A 17,945-nucleotide genomic window follows, 5' to 3' on the forward strand; every position below is an offset into this window, starting at 1 on the left:
ACACGAAACACGAAAAACCGAACTCCTGCAACTCCAAAACTCGTGACCAATAAAGTACACAAAAATAGTATAATTGTATTGATAACAATAACGCTATTTTTCTGTGCACTTTACGACGAGAATCGAGCTCAGCCGGAACAATAAACTAATAAACGAACACGAAAAACGATGAGAGAAAGGCAAAATGGGATACTAAAAAACTTCTAACTTACTCGTGTAACGAGAGAGAAAGAATGGACATCTCATTATCAGAGACAATGTTTGTCCTATGCTTATTGTATACATATACATATAGCTAGACAGCTTTTCGCGCGCAGTGCCGCCGTGCGTGTACGCGCACATGCGCGAAAGACTCTATATGTTCATGCACGTGTAGACAAGCCGCGATTCGAAATGAGAGATATAGATATCCAGCAACAGGCCATGCATGAAAATCGCCTGCTTCATGTGACAGTTGCTCGATGTATGCTGAGACAAGCAAAGGTTAGACGATCATTATTGTTACTTTGCACTACATATCATAAGTAACGTTACGATTCCTAGAGAAAGCTTTGTAATAGTAATTATTACAATCGTAATACATTGTTTTATTTGTGATAGCAATGGCGCCGAGAAGGAGTAGAAGTGCGGGAATTAACAAAGTCAACCGTGCTGCTGAGTGGGCGAATTTCGTGAGTATTATATTTGTGTACTGCCTGCATATTACTAGGTATGTTTTATGCATATGTAAAACATGCGTATGTATTTCAGCGCCATCGTCTCCGCTTGTACCGGGCTTCTACGCCTATCTCAGATCTCAACCGCGACGAGCGAGAGGACGGCGAGATCGTAGACGACCGGACGTTCAACGTATCGATCCCTCGATCTCCCCGATCACCTTCTTTGCTACGTAGTGCCACTTCCCCGCCACGTCCGCGCCAGAACCATTGGGTGGCGCCGTATGATCGTCGCCGAGATCACGAGAGAGTCCGCAATCCACCAGTGCGAAGAAGACGAGACCTCGATAGTTTTAGCGATGTTGGCTCTGGAGACGAGTATCAGCATGATTACTCGCTGGCATTACCATCACCGCCTCGAGCGTCTCCTGGGCCATCAGTTTCTCCCTCGCCTGTACGTGGAAATCCACGCTTCCTTGATCGAGATCATCGGGGTCGCGGGAGGGTCTATCGCGGCCGTGGCTCTCGATCGGCAACACGAGGGCAAAACCACTCGAACGATGCTCATCGTGGTCGTGAACGAGCCCGGGATTACAACCCACATCGGGGCCGTGGTCCGGTTTTGAGTCGTAGTCGGAGTGTTGCAAGCCGAGGGAGTGAAAATCAAGGTGCTGGCGCTCCTGCCATGATTTTTAACGCGCCATGTACTTTTTATATTCAACAATAAAAAAGAATAAATCTATATAAAAAATCTATATTGACTATTTTTTATTTTGTTCCAAATTAAATTTATATAACTAAACTTTATTATAAAATAGATTATTACTTATTTTCTGTTTCGAGGTTAAAGAATATACATAACTCTACTTATTCCTTACAAAATTATTATTATTTATTACTTTTTACTTGTAAAAAGGTAGAGGGTTCAGTAGTATATAGTTTCGCAATATACGTCCCTGCTTTCCAATTCAAGCGCCATCTAACGAAAATCGGAACACTAATTATTCCCTGTTTTACCGATAATTACAGCATGTATATATGACATGTGTATTTGTATGACAAATTAATACACTCTTAAAAAAGTTTAAGAATCCCAATTTAGAACATTTATTAGTTGAAGCAGGCGGAAATCGAATAATTTTGGCAGGAGATACCCGTTGGTGTAGTTACAGAGATGTGTTTCGTCGAGCTTTACGAAATGCTCCTTTTATGCGGTTAGTAGTAAATAATGGCGCTATTATAAAAGATGATAATAGAAACTTATTATTTGACGATAATTTTGAACTAAGGTTGTAATGCCCTATACATGATCCGGCGTGTAACTTCCTAGAACATATACATTTAAAAAAATCCTAAAAACATCCGACTCTGCCTATACAGCGAGCGCAAGGAATATTTCGGCCGTCCCCACTCTTCTCACCTCCTACGAAACCAACAGCTACGCAGTAGTCAACGCAGCGACGGCAGGCCATCGACGCGCATGTGTGCGTGCGCGTCCCCCTTCTCTCTCCACCTACCAAGCCAGCATTAGCAGCAGCGCGTTGCGTAACAGTATTTATATGTATATGTGCGCGTAAGCGAGCGACGGCGAGTCGTGCGCATCCGAGTATGTTTGTATAAATGATAAATGTAAATATGAATGAATGATAGTATGATTGTGTGAATGTGCGAATATTTTCGGCGGCTCGATCAGCGCTCGCTTAGCGCCCTATAAAAGGCCATGCGAGGCCTGTGTTCAATCACTAGTAGCAGCACAATTAAGCGGTCTAGTCTACTCTGGCTGCACTTTTAAGCGCCTTAGTACATATACAGAAATCTACTGCAAAATTAAGCGTAGAATTTAATAATTATAAATTTCGAGAAGCACTTTTAAGCGCTCTAACACATACTCTACTGCAAAATTAAGCGTAGAATTTAATAATATTTAATAATCGCATAACAGAAGTCTTCATAAAAAAATAAACAAAAATTGTAACTAAATCTGATTTAAAAAGAATAATAGCAATAATAGGCATTATTCTTATGTTAAATTATTTTTGTTAATATACACACTATTTTAAATATAAACAAGAGTTTATAATTATTGCGTTGCATACTCATTACCCACAATCCCGGACCTACTATTATTATTATTATTTAATTCATTTACAATCAATTTTCTTTTTATATTATTCGTTAAATAATAATTTAAAGTAAAATCGATTTATTCCAAATCTGAATTCGGATCCACGGTTCAGATTTGCAAATGTTTATTACTTTTTCTAATAAATATTAGACTTATTATTTCTTTTATTAAAATCTAATATTAAAAAAGTACCAAGGACCAGTAAGAAGAAGTGATGAGCGTTTCAAGGTTACAAGAAAGTTTAGTTATGCTTGATCCTGTTTGCGAACTAATACGCAATTGCGAGAAAAATACTGCAACTATAGCTGACTCTACGGAATACTGGTTGCAAATAAATTTGCCAGCAATCAATGATGATTTTGAAGTTTTAATAGAGAATCGATTCGTTAAAGTTATAAACAAATATGGATTGGCTGCAAATTATTTACATCCAGTATACCAGAGAAGAAGATTTTCTAATTCAGAGCAAAATCTAAATAAAATGAATGAATTTTTTGCACAAAATTTAACAGCTGATGGCTTAACAGAACTTGAAAGTTACCGCAATAGAGCTGGAGTCTTTAGAATTCTTTTTGATAGAAATTATTAATCCTGGGAAACTTTTTGGAAGGCTGCGAGAAATTTCTTCCCCGAACTCAGTCATCTTGCGTTAAAATTATTCAACATGTGCGCATCAACGCGTGAATTGGAGCGATTGTTCTCGCAATGGTCATATGTCCATGATACGAAACGCAATCGATTGAGGCCTCATCGATCAGCCAAATTAGTTTGTTTGTATTATACGTTGCGAATGAGAGATAATATTTGAAATGCTCATTTTGAAAATGATATTTTAGATGAATAAAATCAAGAAATAATGAAATCAAAATTACTTATGTGTTTCTTGAAAAGATAGTTTTACAATAAAAATTATAAAAGGCGACTAATGTTTATAGAAAATATTAAAATGTTAAATTTTATGTTTTACTGTTCAAAAATATGTTTGAATTATTTTACATATGAAAACGCATTTATTTATTTGTATTGATATAATAAATTATTCATTCATTTTTAGCAAATGATACAATTCAGTTATTTTACTTTGTTGTGAAGAGTTCTCAGAACATCATGTTATTAAAGAAATGTTTTTGTTTATTGTAAATGCAGGAATTTTTAACATTTGCAACGCAAATTTTGATAAACTTTGATTTTGTGTTGCCACAATACGCCAAAATATTTCGGCAGACTGGTATTGTTTTACAAACAACGTTTGGAATATACCAGTTTTTTCTTGATATTGAAAAAAACTTTCCATGCCATCTTCATTTAAATGCTCTAAAATAAACTGCAGCATCTTATTTGTTAATCAATCATTTTTACTAAAACGTTTGCCCTGATATCGTGGGTGCAAATAATTTGCTGTTAATGAAATTGGTTCAAAAATGGATTTGCTAAACTCGAGAATTCTAACGTTTTGACATTCATTAATCGCCGTAGCATTTAATAGCATGTGCCAATCTTCAACGGCATCAGCCAATGTGTAGTGTAGTCCTTGATCCTGAGCAATTTTATGAACAAATTTTAAGATTCCCAACGCATCATCAAGTTTCTTTTCAAAATCATTGTTAAAAATCAAAAAGAGAATACTCGGATTAAAAGAATAAGTTTCATTTCCTACCAACTTACGCATAGTTTTTAAATTTTTCGAAAAGGATAAAAAACCATCGTAATATGTTTTGAAGTCGTCAATTTCCAATTGGATTATTGACATTCCATTCTCAGTATGAAATTGATCTTGCAGAGCTGGTACGGAAAACTCTTTTAACACAGTATCTACTTCATTTAATAATTCCAAATTGATTAGTGATTCCACAAGTGATTGTAATTCTGTAGATAGACAAGTTAATAAATGATAATTTTCATTTTCAGTACAACATTCTCGGGTCTCTTTTGAATCAAGAATAACGATATAAACGTTAGTGCCATATTTTTTCTCGGCCATTTAAATCGAATTTTTAACGAAAATATCTATGGTTTCACTTGTGGAATCTTGCGTTTTCACATACATTAATTGTTCGCTTTTATCAAACGTTACACTAAATCGTTGGTCGCCTTTGTTTATCAACAAGAACAAAACCATTGTTTTGATAATAGCTCTCCAGACAATTTTTCTCTCGCAGGTAATAATAATCCGTATGCTGGCCGCAATAGCTGAATGAAATTTTTAAAGTAGCGAGAGTTAACCTGGTCGAACTGAATGTCAAGTGCGATGAACAATTCTATCAAAGCTTCATCAATTTTTTTACTTTCTTGATCATTTATCTGATCGAAAAAATTGGCCATCTTGTTCTTATCAATCTTGTCTTCTTTTGCCTGAAATATTTTTAAGTATTCAATTGCAAGACGAGAATATTAAAAAAATGACTTTTTAACACTAACGTTCTCAGTAGAATTATTGATGACGTTCATATCAATGTCACTAAATCTAGTGCTCGCTTTCCTTTTTACACCATGGTGTTTCTCCGACTCTTCATTAAGATTTACGTGATCACTTTGAATGTCATCGTTATCGACGCATTCGCTAACACAGTTCTTCAATTTATTAATGTCAAGTTTGCACACATTCCTGTAATGAACATATTTAGTAAAGATTGTGTATCTTTATAAAGTTCTTTATTTGCAGAATAGTAATATATATTTGTCTAGTACCTACCTGTGTGATTTCAATCGTCTAGCAGCTGTATTTTTAAGGCACTTTTCGCACTGTAAACAATATGCAACATTAACCTTTTTCCCGCTTTCATTATACTCTGTTTTTGCTTCGAAGCCTAACCTAGACCACTCCGAATGTTTCGGCCTGCTAACATCCATTGCAGTGTGTACTTATATCAATTAATTTAAGTGTCCAAGTCTTATATAAAAAGGGTTCAAAGCAAAGCACTATAATTCTTATGGCAGTTCTGGCTATATCGAAATGTACCGCGGCAGTAAAGGCGGGAACGAGTAAATACGTAAAGATACTGCAAGTTCAGCAGCGGCGTATAATATTACGCTCGGGTATAAAAATGTCGGTGTATAAAATGTAATATGTGACATGTAATTTTCGACGTACCCACCACTGAGTATAATCGTATCATAACCTGAAATTTCGACGAGAACAAGAGAAAGATGAGAAAATAAATTCACAATTGTTTTTCATGTTCAAGATTAATTGTAATTGTGAAAATCGTGATTTATTAATTGACATGGAAAAAGTGAAATATATGACTTTTCGTTCAAACTTGGATTTGCACAAGTTGACTTCAAAGATTGTTAGTAAGTAAATGCATAAAGTTAATATTAATATAAAGTAAAATCTTAGGTACCAAACCAGTTTGTTGATGTATTGCTGAAAAAAGCTCAAATTTTTTCAATCAAAAGAGCAGATATACTTAGCCCTTTTTGTATCTAACAAATTTTTTAAATGCAGAGTTACCGTATAAAATTCATATAAAATTTACTATTAAAATATGTAAATATTTTAGATAAAGTGTCATGAATCATTTTATAAATCTATCAAATATTAAGAGTTTTGGTGTTATCATCCGGATGGTAACACCTATTTAGGCCCTCCTTATGTGAATTTTATGAATTTTAATAATTCTGAGACACTGAGATAAAATTTGCACAAATTTTATTAATTTTCAGTATGACAAACTGTGTCAATATTGTGCCAAACTGTGCCATAAGTGTGTCAAATATCCAAAATGTTCATGTTTTGACACAGTTATGCCACAATTTTAACATATATTGGCACAGTTTTGGCACGGTTTTGGCACAGTTTGGCACATAATTTTTTCCACTGGGGATGGGTCACATCATATATTCACTTTAAACAAGAATTTGAATATTTCTATACTTTCAGTAATTTAAGCAATATAGCATAATAAAAGCGAAAATAATTGATAAAATATTATTCGATAAACATGAAACTTCAGAAACTCATTTGTTATTTTATATTTTAGATTTCATGTGAAGCACAGTGAAAGTTGCAATAGTATACACCAATAGCCGGGTCGTCCTCGACAGGCATGTGGGCAAGTGCCAGTGGAGGCATCCGCCTGCTACCGAGATCTACCGCTGCAATTGATTATCAGTATTCGAGGTGACTAGCTTTATTCGAGGTGACTAGCTTTATTATTTTTTTTCTTCATTCTTGATTATCTGATTCATTTGATAACACGCTCTTTGGATGGTTTTCAGATCAACGGCAACGTCAACAAGATCTATTGTCAAAACGATGAGTACGGCTGCCATCTGATTGTTTACTTCAGACAACGTCTCCTGCATCAGCGTCAGGGCTTCGGTCGTTTCTTATCGAGTTCAGCTACCTGCTACCAAAAATCGAGAGCATTCCTGGAACCCCAGAGAAACCGCTCTCGGATCTCGGACGTTTGTTAGATTTACTCATTGATCAGTGAAAAAATTATTTATCTTTGCTGCGTGTTGCTGCAGGAAAAGGGTTTTTTTGGTCACGACATCGCCACGGTAATGCAGCTACTGGCTTATTTTCTGTGTCACATTCCGAACGGTCCCAAAAGTGGCAAGCATCTCGCCTGGCGCATGATGATGCTCACACGGCTAAGGTGTGCAAGCAGAGCACCCAGCTGAAGCCGGATTGTCTGCCCTCAATACCATTGCTCACGCAAACATCCAACGCCTAAGTACCAGTCTCCCGAGGAGAAAGACACAAGTTTGGAATCGGCCTCATTGGCACTGATGAACCAGCCACCACCATGTGTCAGCACACTCGTAGTTACGATGCCGGAAAATATTCTGCGAGTTAATATTCACAAGAAGATCCGCGGGCGAAAAATAGGTAGTGCACGCAGGCAGATTTTACCCATGAAGCATAAGATGTTGCCGCAGCAGAGGACAAAGCTGCTGAAAAAGAAAGAACTAAAAGACGTGGATAAGATCTCGGGACACGACGCGGGCACCGAATAGGACATTAAGGACGATACTCTAAACGAGTCCAAGAGCATCGTAACGACGCCCAAAACTACGCGAACGGGGCCTGATAACTACACCTAGAAGTGCTTCAAACTCCAGCATTTTACCCAAGACGCTGACAACGTGCAACTCCAACTCTAACGTCACCGCGAGTACTCCGACGACTCCTCTCTTGTTGTCGTCTAGGCGAAACGTAGGAACAGCGATGAAGACCCCAGCGGCAACGGCAAGCATAGCAATAAAAACGATGAGTTGAGATTGTTAGTAGCAGGAAGAGAACTTGAGTCGTGACTTGACGACAAGGAGAAAGAAAAAAAATCGGTAGAAAGAGACAGTAAAGTGAAGGAAAGCGCGAGATTGAAAGAGCGAGAAGCTGCTGCAGCTGTAAAAGTAGGAGTTGCCAAGGTTAAAAGGCCCTCTCAAAGTTAACAAACAAAGGAAGCTGGACGACATACTGGTGAAAGTCTCGAATTTAAAGTCTAATTTCACGCCAGTGCGACAAGTCCGCGAGAAAAGATGATTCAGCTGAAGCACTACACCCGCCCTGTCGGTATAATCTGTTAAGTACATAGCGCCGACTACAGAGCTGTAAATTTAGTCGCTCTTTAACCTCGAGCCTACAGAGCATATATAGAGCAAATTTTTTTTTTCTGGCTGGCCCTGATCAAGTTCATTTGGACGTATAGCTTCGCTGCTTACAGGGATCCTTGAAGGCATTTAATTGATGTGTATGAGGGCAGTGAGGGACCGGCGCCTAGACAAAAACCCACAGGTGATAGCAAATATAAAGGTTGGTATTCAAAAACGTACATGCGATAGTATGATTTTACATAAAATTATATAACTGTAACTCTCATTGCAGGGGAATCAATTTAAATATGATAATTTTTTATCCAAACAGAGGTGATGTCAGCGTGCGTCAGCCATGAAGAGTGTTTGAAGGGTCGTCGCCTAGTATACCGCTACAGTAAATACGTGTGGGGGCTCCCGCTGTCGCGGGATCGTCGATGCGCATCACGCCAGCTCACGTAGCGAGTCGAACTCAGCTCTGCGGGAAGCCGCGCGTCGCGCTTTGAATTTCTCCGCGCTCGACTCTTCCAACGATTCGATGATACACAGCCCGATACGGGAGCGCCAAGGCCTCGCCGACGGCCAAAACATGATTCAAGCGCAGCAGAATATAGAGCAGAACGCTCCGCTGCTCGGCGCGGGCAATAACGAGCTGCCCCCCGGCGGGCTCCGGCCGTGCGGCGCGCGAACCGACGATAACGACCGCACGCACGACGTCGAGGCGGTCTCAAAATGCACCCTTCCATCATACTGGAGTTTCAATCCGAGGCTTTGGTTCGCACAGGCGGAGTCGGCGTTCCTGTCCAGCCGAATCACCAACGACAGGAGCCGCTACAACCTCCTCGTCGCACACCTGCCGCCGGACGTGGCGCAGGAAGTCTCGGATATCATCCTGGCACCTCCAGCGGAGCAGCGGTACGACACCCTGAAGGCGGCGGTCCTGTCGCGCCTCGCCGCTTCGGCCGACCAGCAACTCCATCAGCTGCTCAACGAGGTGCAACTCGGCGACCGCACGTTTTCCCAGCTGCTGCGCTACATGCGGCGTCTGGCCAGAACGGCCATCACTGACGAGGCCCTGCGGGTTAAATGTCTCGACCTTCTGCCAGCCCAAGCCAGCCGCATGTGTCGCGTGCTGAAGGCGACCTTGCTGGAGGAACTCGCCGACGAGATCGTGGCGCCGTGCGTGCCAGTCAGCGCGGTTTCACGCCCCAGCTCACCTACATCGAGCGGCATCGCATCCGGGAGCAGTACACCGTTGCCCCAGCACGAAATGACTTCACTTCGCCTCGCCATGACGCAGATTACCACCATACTCCAGCAGCAGTCGCTCGTGCTTCAATCCATCGCCTCCATTCTCACGTCGAGCCAGCAACAACAACAGCAGCAACGACAGCAGGAGCGACGCGGCCGCTCCCGCATGCCCGCCAGCCAGCGCCAAGCCCGCACCGCTTCACCAGCGCCGCGCGCCGCAAATCCAGCATGGTGCTGGTACCATCAGCGCTTTGCGAGCGAAGCAACGCAGTGCCGGCCACCCTGCTCGTATCCGACCCAGGAAAACTAATGGCACCGCCGCCTTTTCAGGCAGCCGCGGTCGGCGCACCCAACGAGCAACGCCTGCACGTCCTCGACCGCACGTCCGGACTCCGCTTCCTAGTCAATACGGGCTCAGCAGTCTCGCTGCTGCCCCGCTCCTATGTCAAGAAACAACTCCAGCGCGGCCCACTTAAACTGAGCGCAGCCAACGCCACGTCCATCCACAATTCCACAATTACATGTAATGTCCTTCTTCAAATTTGCTGTTTTACCTAAATACTTACTACAGCTAGAACATATTACATGGTACGCTAAACAGTCCATAGGAACATCCATATATTTATTTAGCATGTACTTTGTTTTTGGCAATATACTGTTACTAAAAATAGTATTTAACATTTCAAAAATATCGAATAATACTACCCATGATAAATTATGCTTCCGAGTAATATTCATGCAAATTAACAAGACCTCTCCTACATTAGTATCAGTGCATTTTCATAGAGGCGTTTCCAAGGAAATATTCTCTTTAGTACTTTCATATGTACCTTGAATATCCTATACAAAATAAAATTATTTTCAAATTTATTGTATATTATATTAAATTAAATATTTCTTTATCTTTTAGTGATATGGTAGAGGCACTAGTAGTGAGCCACTTAAGCCGTTGGACACTTAGTAGTGGGCCATTTCAGCTGTATATTTAGTTTTAAAAGACTAAAAGAAAAAAGTGATATCGAAAATTTGTTCCGTGGATACTGTAGCACAATTTAAAAAAGTTTATACGACGAAATAAAACCAAAAAAGTACCTCTATTTGCATTCATATATTGGCCAACCACTGGTCTTAATCAGAAAGTTCATGTACCAGTAGTTGGCCACTTTTTTATGCTTTCAAATAAGTACATTTGAATCTTTTTACGCAATGAAATAAGTTTCAATGGGGCAGACAAGTTCTATGGATTTGTATTGGACTAATTATTTTGCCTAAAATAACCGAAATTTATTTAATAAGGTTAAAATAAAACTGGCCAACTACTAGGGGGTGGCCAACTACTACTGCCTCTACCCTATCGTGCACTTAGGGTGTAACAATTTGCGACTAATTGTTTAAAATAATTTATATTTACGTCTGAAAGGCAAGATTTGTCCATCGCAGTTCTTACATTCTCATTTGTTATGTCCACTGTTGTATTTCTTCCAGAATCAAAAGCAGTGTCGACTAAATTGGCCATATATCCAAACGCTTCTTCTTTAGGTGTATTGCACATATCATTGTTACACTGTAGATTGAAAGTATGATTTTTATCTTTATTTTTTTGTCGATATTTTGTTGTTCGAGGTACAGGGTCCTCAGAATATCTATCTAAATAATTCTTATATGTGCCTTTTTTAGACATTTTGGGTTAACACGATATCTGAAATAAGATTTTAATTCTTTCAATTTTTGTATAACTGCACTTACAAAAGCATGATCTAAAAAACTAAGTTACTCAATTACTTACATTTGAAAACTAGTCCAAGCAATCAAATGGTAGCACTTCTATTGAGTTTTTACTTAGGATTTGGGTTATGTTATGAAATCAACACATTTTCTATAACTTGCAAAAAATTTAATACTTATTTTGGGAGTATAATTATTACACTCTCTTCGAGATAGAAAAACTATACGCAGTAAAGTAGACGTGACCTTATACGATTAGGAATCGAAAAATAAACACTTAATTTGTTTATCGGCTCTATAAGAGACGGTTAATTTAAACGCATAGAAAAGAAATGTATAGATTTGCTCTTGGCTGGCTTGCTCCATGCTTATGAGCATGTAAGAGCATTGTGAGTGCCGCCTAGGGGCTAGTGTACAAACCGGTCGTGCACAGACCGAATATCAAAATATATATAAGCGGCGTTTCTCTATACATACTGTTGTTCTGCATAGGTATACCATACGTATAATACTGGTATAGTAGAAGTAGATATCTATTGAGCCACATTCCCCTGTATATAACCGCATCGTGATTGGACATTTCCAAGAAGCATTGTTCAATCTACCATACGAAACACTCTTTAAGAACGCGAATACCGCAAGGCACAAATACGGTACTCATATTCGTGAAGAAATACGTTTTACACGTGAGAAATGTTGTCTTGTACTGAACTTGAAGATGCGGACGAAGAGCCTTGAGCATACATACATTTGCCCGGTAAAAAAGTAGGCGACAAGTATAGTCGATTAGTTGTAAAAGCCAGTTGTGTAAAGAAATTTGATTTTTACAAGTATCAGAAGAATGCCAATGCTTATCACAATGTGCCGCTCAAATATAGAGCTTCTAAGAACGAAAAAAAGGAAAATTGCTTTGTTTTAGTTGCAGCTGGTATGTTTACAACATTATTTTAATAAGGTTTATATTGCGTATTTTTAATTTTGCATTTTTGATAATTATGGCAAGTATTTTTTCGACTATTCCAGAAAATCGTAAGGAACTCGATGATGCTATTAAAAAAGCCAAAAGATTTCCTGTACCGAGTAATAATATTACTTTTGATACAACTGCTACTTCAGAAAATAGCGATTCTTTACGTCCCACAGCCAATAGTAAAAGATCTGAAAAGGTGTGCATTTATTTAATTGTTATAGAAACAATTAATTAACTATTGTGTATGATTTTCGAATCCAACTTATTAATTACAGCGAAGCAGGAAATCAACAGAGTTAGCTAGTGCAGTAGAAAGTGGAGATGAGGAAGTAAAGGAAAAAAAAGCTAGAAAGGTACGTGCATAATTTTAGTAATTGATTTTTTCCTTTACTCTAGTATAATAACATTAATCCTATTAATTATAGAGTGCTAAGAACTTTAAAAAGACAGCAGCCAAAGAAAGGAATGAAAATATTTTAGATAAATATATTCAATCTCAGCAGCACATAGAACAACAATCCAGTATTGTAGAGTCCTATAGTGATACGAGTTCATTTAGAATAAATCCTGCATCTACTTCTACACCACTGCGCCAACATAATCTTCCAAACTATGTGAGTATTTGCAGTGAATAAGCTCTATTAATAACAAATACATATTTTATTCGTATTTTCTGCTATATACAGAGACAAAACATAGAAACGCTGTCTGTTATTTCTGCTTACAAGCAGCAACTAAACTTTTACAAAAACAGATGCACGGTTGCTGAGGAAGAAGTAAGGTAATTGAGAGAAAAATGCGACAAATTAGAAAAACAAGTTACAGAAAAGGGTACTGCTAATTCAAGTGCTTCTCAAGCAGGTAAATAAATAATTTATTCAAATTAATGTGTAAGCTGCACATTTTATTGCTATCCATTACAAACAAATGCATAAGGTTATGCCAATAAAATCATTTTTTTTATTACTTACGTCTATCAAATAAAATTTTGAACATTGCATTTTGCTGTTGACCTTGCACATAAAATATACATAATAATAAATAATATTATACTTACTTGGCGTTAAAACATTTCTTGTCATACATTTATATTTTATCTTTTTTGTAATATTATTTATATAATCAATTATATCTAATAAATATATACGACTAATATATCTAACTAAAATCTAATAATCTAATATCTAACTAAAATATCCACATTACAGATGATACACTAGCAGAATTCGATCAGATATTTTTGTCGAATGAAGAAACTGAGAGCCCATCGCTAATGAAATTGCAAAAAGGAGACATTAGTAACTCTGCAGCCTATAAAGAAGCAATGAAAAGTGACAAAATAAGTAAATTCTTTTCTGCTATGTGTGTAGCTAGGTATATATGGAAAAGAAGACTTTGCCACTCGATGTGTTGCAAGACGCAAAGATAATATGGACCAGAGGCAGCTTAGCCCTACCAAAACAGAGGCAATAGATGCAGAATTCTACAAATGGATGAAGATTCATAAATTTACATCACTGCAAATAAGACATAATTTAGCAAAATGTAACACATATTATCATAATGCTATTACAGCTATTAGGAGAAGTAAAGATCCAGAAGACAGATCAAGTAAAACTACTCCTTCTAGAAAATCTTCATCTAAGGAAACAGAAAAAAATTCAATTGAATTTCCTTCTTCACAATCTGAACAAGCCTCTAGATCAGATTTAGAAAACGACGAGCCTCGAGTCGAGAATAACGAAAGAGATCCCGTCGCTCAGAACACAAACAGATCAAAATCATCGTCTCCATCAGAAGAATCAGATTAATTGTCTGAAATCGTTTAGTTCCTTATAAAATATAAAAAGTTGTTCATTTAAATAAATAATTTTATTTTATAATAGTAATGTGAGGCTAGTGAGCAATATTATAATTTAAACTTACAATATTCATATAAAATTACATCAAATGTAAACGAAGCTTTAATGTAATGTAAGAATACCAATAAAAGTACTTTATTTTGTAAAAAAAAAATGTATATTTTTATGCAAAGTAGTGTAAAAAAAGATTTTAATTGTTCCTAAAAATGTTCCTATGTGAAATGTGATATAATGTGTACGTTTGTGGGGAAGTGTGCAATATTGTGCATACGTGTTACAAGAATAATGTATGTGAAATGTGGGATAATGTGAACGATTGTGAGGAAATGTGTAAAACTGTGCCTAAGTGTTACAACAAAAAAGCACTTTTTTGTTGTTGAAATTCTGAATGTGTAAAAATGTTAAATAATGTGAAAAACTGTGAAAAAATGTAAAAAATGATGACAATGTTCTCGTTAGTGATGTTCCAAATGTTGATATAAAATTTTGATTTTTCACACGCTTTCACTTTCTTTCACACTTGTTCACAAATTTTCACAGTTTTTCACATTTATCATTTCCACTAGGGAAAGTAAAAAATTATAACATCATAACCCTCCATGAAAAACTTTGAAACTATCATTGAAATAGAGCTGCATCGATTAGCATGTCATAAAAAAATCAATGAAGATTTAATACTTTGATTTTTTGTTGTGGCGCATAATTTCTTCAAAGTCAACTTCATCTTCAAGTATTTCCATTTCTTCTATTTCTTCGTTTTCATCAACTTCATTGATGGGGTCAGGATTTGTTGGAGATGGCGATCTCATAGGTTGAATATCATCTTCGACTCTCTCAACACGTTCAACTGATTCATGTTGAACAGAACTTTCTTGATTTAATGTAGAAGATATAGGATTGACAGCAAAATAGTTTTTTAGTATTGAGATGAGTTCCTCGAGCAATGAATTTGTACGACGGTGGTTTTCGCACATAACTCTCATTTCATCAAGTTGGTTTCGCGCTACAGACTTCAAACTCTCAGATATATTTGCCACATATTCATTGTGTGCAGCAAGAGCTGAACTTGAATCTTCTGCAAGGAAACAAAAATAGTAATTATTTAAAATTTTAAATGTGAGAATCTTATTATATTATTTTACTTAAAATTTATCAATAAAAATATATGCTCATGAATTAATTGCACACCATCTCGCTTTTTTTTCGGTGCAGTGTTTCTTTTGTTGACATTTTTTTTTGCCTTTTGTTGAGTTAATTGTGAAATCCAAATCTGCCCAAGAGCAACTGGCTTCTGGAGAGTTACGTGTAGCTTGGCTTCTTTTAGTTTCATCTACTGCAAGCCCCAATACTTTCAGGACTTTCAAGTCCAAAGCATCCAACTCCACCTCGAGACCGTTTTCGTAGTCCCTTTTTTCTCAAGTACCCTTCTCTTCTTAGCAACCCATGTCTAAAATTATTAAAATTGAAATTAATAACTGTTCGAAGAAAAAAGATGTATGAAGTAACGAGTTTTTAGGTTATTATACTATCATTCTCAAAAACATCTACCATTCTAGAGATTTTGAATAATATCTTATTCACGGTGATATATAAAATCCCTAGTGATAAATCATTAGTGATAAAACCTATATCCTCAAGTATTACACTTTATAATAACCCCCCAGTATATGTTTAACAGACTTTTGAGGAATGTCACGTATGCAGTCCCAATTAAATGCTTTGGCTATCAAATATCGAGCAGGGACGGACTGGTGCGTTGGCGGCCCGGGAATTTCAAAACTACCGGCCCTCAAAATACTAAAAAAAAATGTTCTATGTCGAAAATGCTGGACTAGGTTAAGTTTATACAACATATCATTTACACATAGATCGTAATCGAATTTAAAACTGATTTATTTTTAATACAATAATAATTTCTGAAACACTGAACTTTTTTGTGCCATACCATCTATTATCATTTCCAGAGTAATGTCTTGTACAATGTCTTTTTCGCTTGACATAAGCATAAACGCTTCTAATTTTTCTTGTGTCATGGTACTTCGTAGTTGATTTTTTATAAATTTTAAAATGCTAAAGGATCTTTCACAAGCTACTTGAGTGAAGGATAGCGTTAGCATATATTTATATGCTAAACCAATGAGAGGGAATATTCCTGTTAATAAATTATACTTATTCAATAATCGATAACAACAAATCGCGCAATTTTTACATGAAACGTGCTTATTCTTCGATTCTCTTTCAAAAGCTTCATCACGTTCATTATCTGATAACGTTTCAATGTCGTCATCTTCAAAATTCATAGAATAATCTTCTAAATGTGTACTTTTTAGTACGTTACACTGCGTAGCTAAATTAATTAGTTCGTTTCGCAAACTTTCAGCAGTCATATCTGGCTCGAAAGAAATCAATTTTTCGCAAAGTACTTCAAGTGTTGGAGCTTGTAATCCACTGACTCTTATTTCATTGAAACTCCTTGGATCTAACCAAGCAAGATCTGCATATAGTTGATTATTGAATTCTTCAAAGCGACGTTCTAAGTTCGATACAGCTGTGTCAATGATTATATTAAACTTATTTATTCTAAATGCTTCGTTCGGATCAGAAATAACCTCATCAGTAGCATTTACTCCCGGCATTCGTTTTTTCTTTCTCAGTCTTTTTTGTAGTAAACTGATTTCTATTTGAGATTCGAGACCTTTTTCTTCTAATTGCCGATTTGCCCACTTTATAAAATCATCCGCCGTTTTTTTAATATCATCAAATTTTATTCTAAGAATTTATAATGTTTTAATTGTTACTTGTACCATGTTAAACGCTTTCAAAATATGTTTCATGTAGAACTAAAATACTCAAACCCACCTACCCGAAGCACCAAGATTAACTCGTTGATTTTGGACTTTATCGATTTTTCGTGAGGCGCATAACTAATTTACCCCTTTTCTTATAACAGAATATGGTTGCTAACATCAATATTAGTATGTACAACAATTTTGGTCAAGATCCAAGATGAGGAACAATTTATAGAGGGCGCTCCAAGACACGTAACTCGTCGATTTTGGACTTCAATATTAGTATGTGGAAAAAACATGGTCGGGATACAAGTTGACGAACCATTTATAGAGGGCGCTCCAAGACACGTAACTCGATGATTTTGTAATTTACCGATTTTTCGTGCGGCGCATAAGTAATTTACCCCTTTTTATAACGGAATATTGTTGCTATCATCAATATTAGTATGTGAAAAAAATTTGGTCGGCATCCAAGATGGGGAACCATTTAAGGAGGGCGCACCACGACACGTAACTCGTTGATTTTGGACTTAATCAATTTTTCGTGCGGCACATAAGTAATTTACCCCTTTTCTTATAAAAGAATATTGTTGCTAACATCAATATTAGTATGTACAACAATTTTGGTCAAGATCGAAGTTGGGGAACCATTTATAGAGGGCGCTCCAAGACACGTAACTCGTCGATTTTGGACTTAATCAATTTTTCGTGCGGCACATAAGTAATTTACCCCTTTTTTATAACGGAATATTGTTGCTAACATCATTATTAGTATGTGGAAAAAACTTGGTCGGGATCCAAGATGGGGAATCATTTATAGAGGTTGCTCCAAGACACGTAACTCGTTGATTGTGGAATTTACCGATTTTTCGTGCGGCGCATAACTAATTTAACCCTTTTCTTATAACAGAATATTGTTGCTAACATCAATATTAGTATGTACAACAATTTTGGTCTAGATCCAAGATGAGGAACTACTGATAGAGGGCGCTCCAAGACACGTAACTCGTCGATTTTGGACTTAAT

General features: G+C 37.0%; 5 protein-coding genes across 17 annotated transcripts in view; 2 read left to right on the forward strand and 3 right to left on the reverse strand.

The window, feature by feature from the left end:
• The window catches only part of LOC100114050 (CDKAL1-like protein), a 148,252-nt gene extending 136,484 nt beyond the window's left edge, over window positions 1-11,768 (reverse strand). Inside the window, exons 1-3 of one of the 5 annotated variants that reach the window (XM_031928153.2) lie at window positions 11,360-11,768; window positions 10,985-11,272; window positions 10,279-10,413 (exon numbers count right to left, since the gene is read on the reverse strand). In XM_031928153.2, the coding sequence (XP_031784013.1) occupies window positions 10,279-10,311 (33 nt within the window). In that variant the 5' untranslated portion in view covers window positions 10,312-10,413; window positions 10,985-11,272; window positions 11,360-11,768. The remainder of the gene's footprint in view (window positions 1-10,278; window positions 10,414-10,984; window positions 11,273-11,359) is intronic. The other 4 variants (XM_032601913.1, XM_031928151.2, XM_032601914.1 and 1 more) reach the window with 4 other exon arrangements.
• On the forward strand, window positions 373-2,723 carry LOC116738672 (peptidyl-prolyl cis-trans isomerase CYP95-like). Of its 3 annotated transcripts, none has more exons than XR_004345273.1 (3): window positions 373-483; window positions 601-1,870; window positions 2,037-2,723. XR_004345273.1 is itself a non-coding variant. In XM_032601930.1 (3 exons), exons 1-3 carry the CDS (start codon window positions 394-396, stop codon window positions 830-832), a joined length of 243 nt encoding a protein of 80 aa, XP_032457821.1. In that variant the 5' UTR covers window positions 379-393; the 3' UTR covers window positions 833-862. The 3 variants fall into 3 exon arrangements, 2 of the variants coding, with proteins under 2 accessions (XP_032457821.1, XP_032457820.1); XM_032601930.1 differs by lacking the exon at window positions 2,037-2,723 and having other exon boundaries at window positions 379-483; window positions 601-671; window positions 751-862; XM_032601929.1 differs by lacking the exons at window positions 373-483; window positions 2,037-2,723 and having other exon boundaries at window positions 559-671; window positions 751-1,409.
• LOC107980843 lies at window positions 1,372-6,155 on the reverse strand. The gene is made up of 3 exons (XM_016983482.3): window positions 5,474-6,155; window positions 5,200-5,386; window positions 1,372-5,133 (listed from the first exon to the last, which is right to left on the reverse strand). The coding sequence occupies exons 1-3, from the start codon at window positions 5,629-5,631 to the stop codon at window positions 4,882-4,884; spliced, it is 597 nt and encodes a 198-aa protein (XP_016838971.1). The 5' UTR covers window positions 5,632-6,155; the 3' UTR covers window positions 1,372-4,881.
• Window positions 6,763-10,279, forward strand: LOC116738671. The gene is made up of 2 exons (XM_032601925.1): window positions 6,763-6,923; window positions 7,003-10,279. The coding sequence occupies exon 2, from the start codon at window positions 8,861-8,863 to the stop codon at window positions 9,881-9,883; it is 1,023 nt and encodes a 340-aa protein (XP_032457816.1). The 5' UTR covers window positions 6,763-6,923; window positions 7,003-8,860; the 3' UTR covers window positions 9,884-10,279.
• Window positions 11,769-13,151: 1,383 nt separating the features above from the next.
• LOC116417082 lies at window positions 13,152-17,145 on the reverse strand. Of its 7 annotated transcripts, XM_032601926.1 has the most exons (4): window positions 16,994-17,102; window positions 16,076-16,899; window positions 15,319-15,577; window positions 13,152-15,205 (listed from the first exon to the last, which is right to left on the reverse strand). In XM_032601926.1, the coding sequence occupies exons 3-4, from the start codon at window positions 15,458-15,460 to the stop codon at window positions 14,802-14,804; spliced, it is 546 nt and encodes a 181-aa protein (XP_032457817.1). In that variant the 5' UTR covers window positions 15,461-15,577; window positions 16,076-16,899; window positions 16,994-17,102; the 3' UTR covers window positions 13,152-14,801. The 7 variants fall into 6 exon arrangements, 5 of the variants coding, with proteins under 5 accessions (XP_032457817.1, XP_031784073.1, XP_031784072.1 ...); XR_004345272.1 differs by having other exon boundaries at window positions 16,076-17,109; XR_004227355.2 differs by lacking the exon at window positions 16,994-17,102 and having other exon boundaries at window positions 16,061-16,983.
• Between the last annotated feature and the right edge of the window lie 800 nt (window positions 17,146-17,945).

Source organism: Nasonia vitripennis, assembly GCF_009193385.2.
Source record: "Nasonia vitripennis strain AsymCx chromosome 4 unlocalized genomic scaffold, Nvit_psr_1.1 chr4_random0004, whole genome shotgun sequence".
NCBI lineage: Eukaryota > Metazoa > Arthropoda > Insecta > Hymenoptera > Pteromalidae > Nasonia > Nasonia vitripennis.

Bases quoted from the DNA above. Each gene is read 5' to 3' on its own strand.
- LOC116417082 (XM_031928213.2), bottom strand. From the start codon at position 15,460: ATGAAACTAAAAGAAGCCAAGCTACACGTAACTCTCCAGAAGCCAGTT. The intron at 15,206-15,318 runs GTGTGCAATTAA...GTTTCCTTGCAG, and splicing joins ACCGAAAAAAAAGCGAGATG to AAGATTCAAGTTCAGCTCTT.
- LOC107980843 (XM_016983482.3), bottom strand. From the start codon at position 5,631: ATGGATGTTAGCAGGCCGAAACATTCGGAGTGGTCTAGGTTAGGCTTC. The intron at 5,387-5,473 runs GTAGGTACTAGA...TGTTCATTACAG, and splicing joins AGACGATTGAAATCACACAG to GAATGTGTGCAAACTTGACA. The intron at 5,134-5,199 runs GTTAGTGTTAAA...AAAATATTTCAG, and splicing joins TCAATAATTCTACTGAGAAC to GCAAAAGAAGACAAGATTGA.
- LOC116738672 (XM_032601929.1), top strand. From the start codon at position 603: ATGGCGCCGAGAAGGAGTAGAAGTGCGGGAATTAACAAAGTCAACCGT. The intron at 672-750 runs GTGAGTATTATA...TATGTATTTCAG, and splicing joins CTGCTGAGTGGGCGAATTTC to CGCCATCGTCTCCGCTTGTA.
- LOC116738671 (XM_032601925.1), top strand. From the start codon at position 8,861: ATGATACACAGCCCGATACGGGAGCGCCAAGGCCTCGCCGACGGCCAA.